Source organism: Corticium candelabrum, chromosome 15, assembly GCF_963422355.1.
Source record: "Corticium candelabrum chromosome 15, ooCorCand1.1, whole genome shotgun sequence".
Classification (NCBI taxonomy): Eukaryota; Metazoa; Porifera; class Homoscleromorpha; order Homosclerophorida; family Plakinidae; genus Corticium; species Corticium candelabrum.
The window spans coordinates 260,763-262,112 of record NC_085099.1 but is presented as its reverse complement, the minus strand read 5'-3'; the positions used below and the strand labels follow the sequence as shown (position 1 = coordinate 262,112).

The 1,350-nt window shown below is 40.4% G+C and overlaps 1 protein-coding gene across 1 annotated transcript in view; it reads left to right on the top strand.

Moving 5' to 3' along the window:
* The window catches only part of LOC134190789 (uncharacterized), a 4,025-nt gene extending 2,675 nt beyond the window's left edge, over positions 1 to 1,350 (top strand). Inside the window, exon 3 of the mRNA XM_062659300.1 lies at positions 1 to 1,350. This exon is cut by the window's left edge and continues 248 nt beyond it. Within this exon, the coding sequence (XP_062515284.1) occupies positions 1 to 441 (441 nt within the window). The 3' untranslated portion in view covers positions 442 to 1,350.

Sequence of the window (1,350 nt, the reverse complement as noted above, 5' to 3'; positions counted from 1 at the left end):
GGACAATTTACTTTGCTTAGTGAAATGAGAGCTCAAGGAAGTAATGTTCTGGACACTGTGACTTTGTCTGTTATATTTCCTGGTACTGGCACTCGTAAAGGGAGTCTAGATGTTGATGGCAGCCATTCACTTGTTTCTCTTGTCAGTATGGTCGCTCCCAGTCCTGACTGGTTTGTAGGCGTTCATGATCTTGATCTGTGTAATGGAACAACATGGACACAGTCGATGACTGTTGACTTGTTTCCTTATGATGCAGGAACTGACAGTGGACTGAAATTCGCATCGGCCAACTCTGCAACAAGCCCCCAGGAGCCGATCTATCGTCTGACAGGAACAAATCCAAACAATGCTCAAAGCTCATTCTATGGATATGATCCAGTACCGAATATCCTAGCGTGTGCACAGCCTTGCAGTTCAGACAAGCCATGCACCGTCGGATAATAAATAAAGAATAAAATTAGAAATAATAAAAAATAAATAATAAATAAGTAAAAACAAATAAAAGTAAATAATAAATAAGTAAAAATAAATAATAATAAGTAAAAATAAATAATAATAAATAATAATAAATAATAATAAAAAAAATAATAATAAAAATAAAAATAAAAAAAGACAAACAGACAACAGACAACAAACAGATACACAGACAGAATAATAAACACAAACACAGACACTGACAGACAGAGACAAACAGACAACAAACAGATACACAGACCGACAAACACACAGACAGACAAACACACAGACAGACAAACAGACAACAGACACAAACAGACAGACAGACTGACAAACACACAAAAACACTAACAGACAAACAAACACACAAAACAGACACACACTGACAGACAGACAGACAGACAAACACACACTCTCTCTCTCCTCTCCTCTCCTCTCCTCTCCTCTCCTCTCCTCTCCTCTCCTCTCTAGTGTAAATAAACGACCACATCTGTTACACTTGATTCCGACCTTTGCTTGTTCCCGGGAATCTGGGCGATTTTGTCCTCTGTTGCAATTGTGTCTTTTTTACCTGTTTGTGACTTGAACAGTCGCTTGCAGGTAGTGCACAGCAGAGGCTGTTGGTCATGACATCTGCTGGGATCGGCTCTGTTACGAGCCTTCTGACTACTTTGAGCATTTTCTAATTCTACTCTTGAAGTGACGATTGAGTTAATTTTGCTAGCACAGACGTTCTTCCACTTCTGCCTGTCCTGCGTAAACTGGGACCAGGTGCTTGTTAGGCCAACCATTTTGAGGTCTTTTACAATCCTGTCTTTCCACCTTAGTCTGAACCCATGCGCTGGACGAGTTGATGGTAGCCACGCATGAAGCAGCTGCTTGGGCAGACAATGA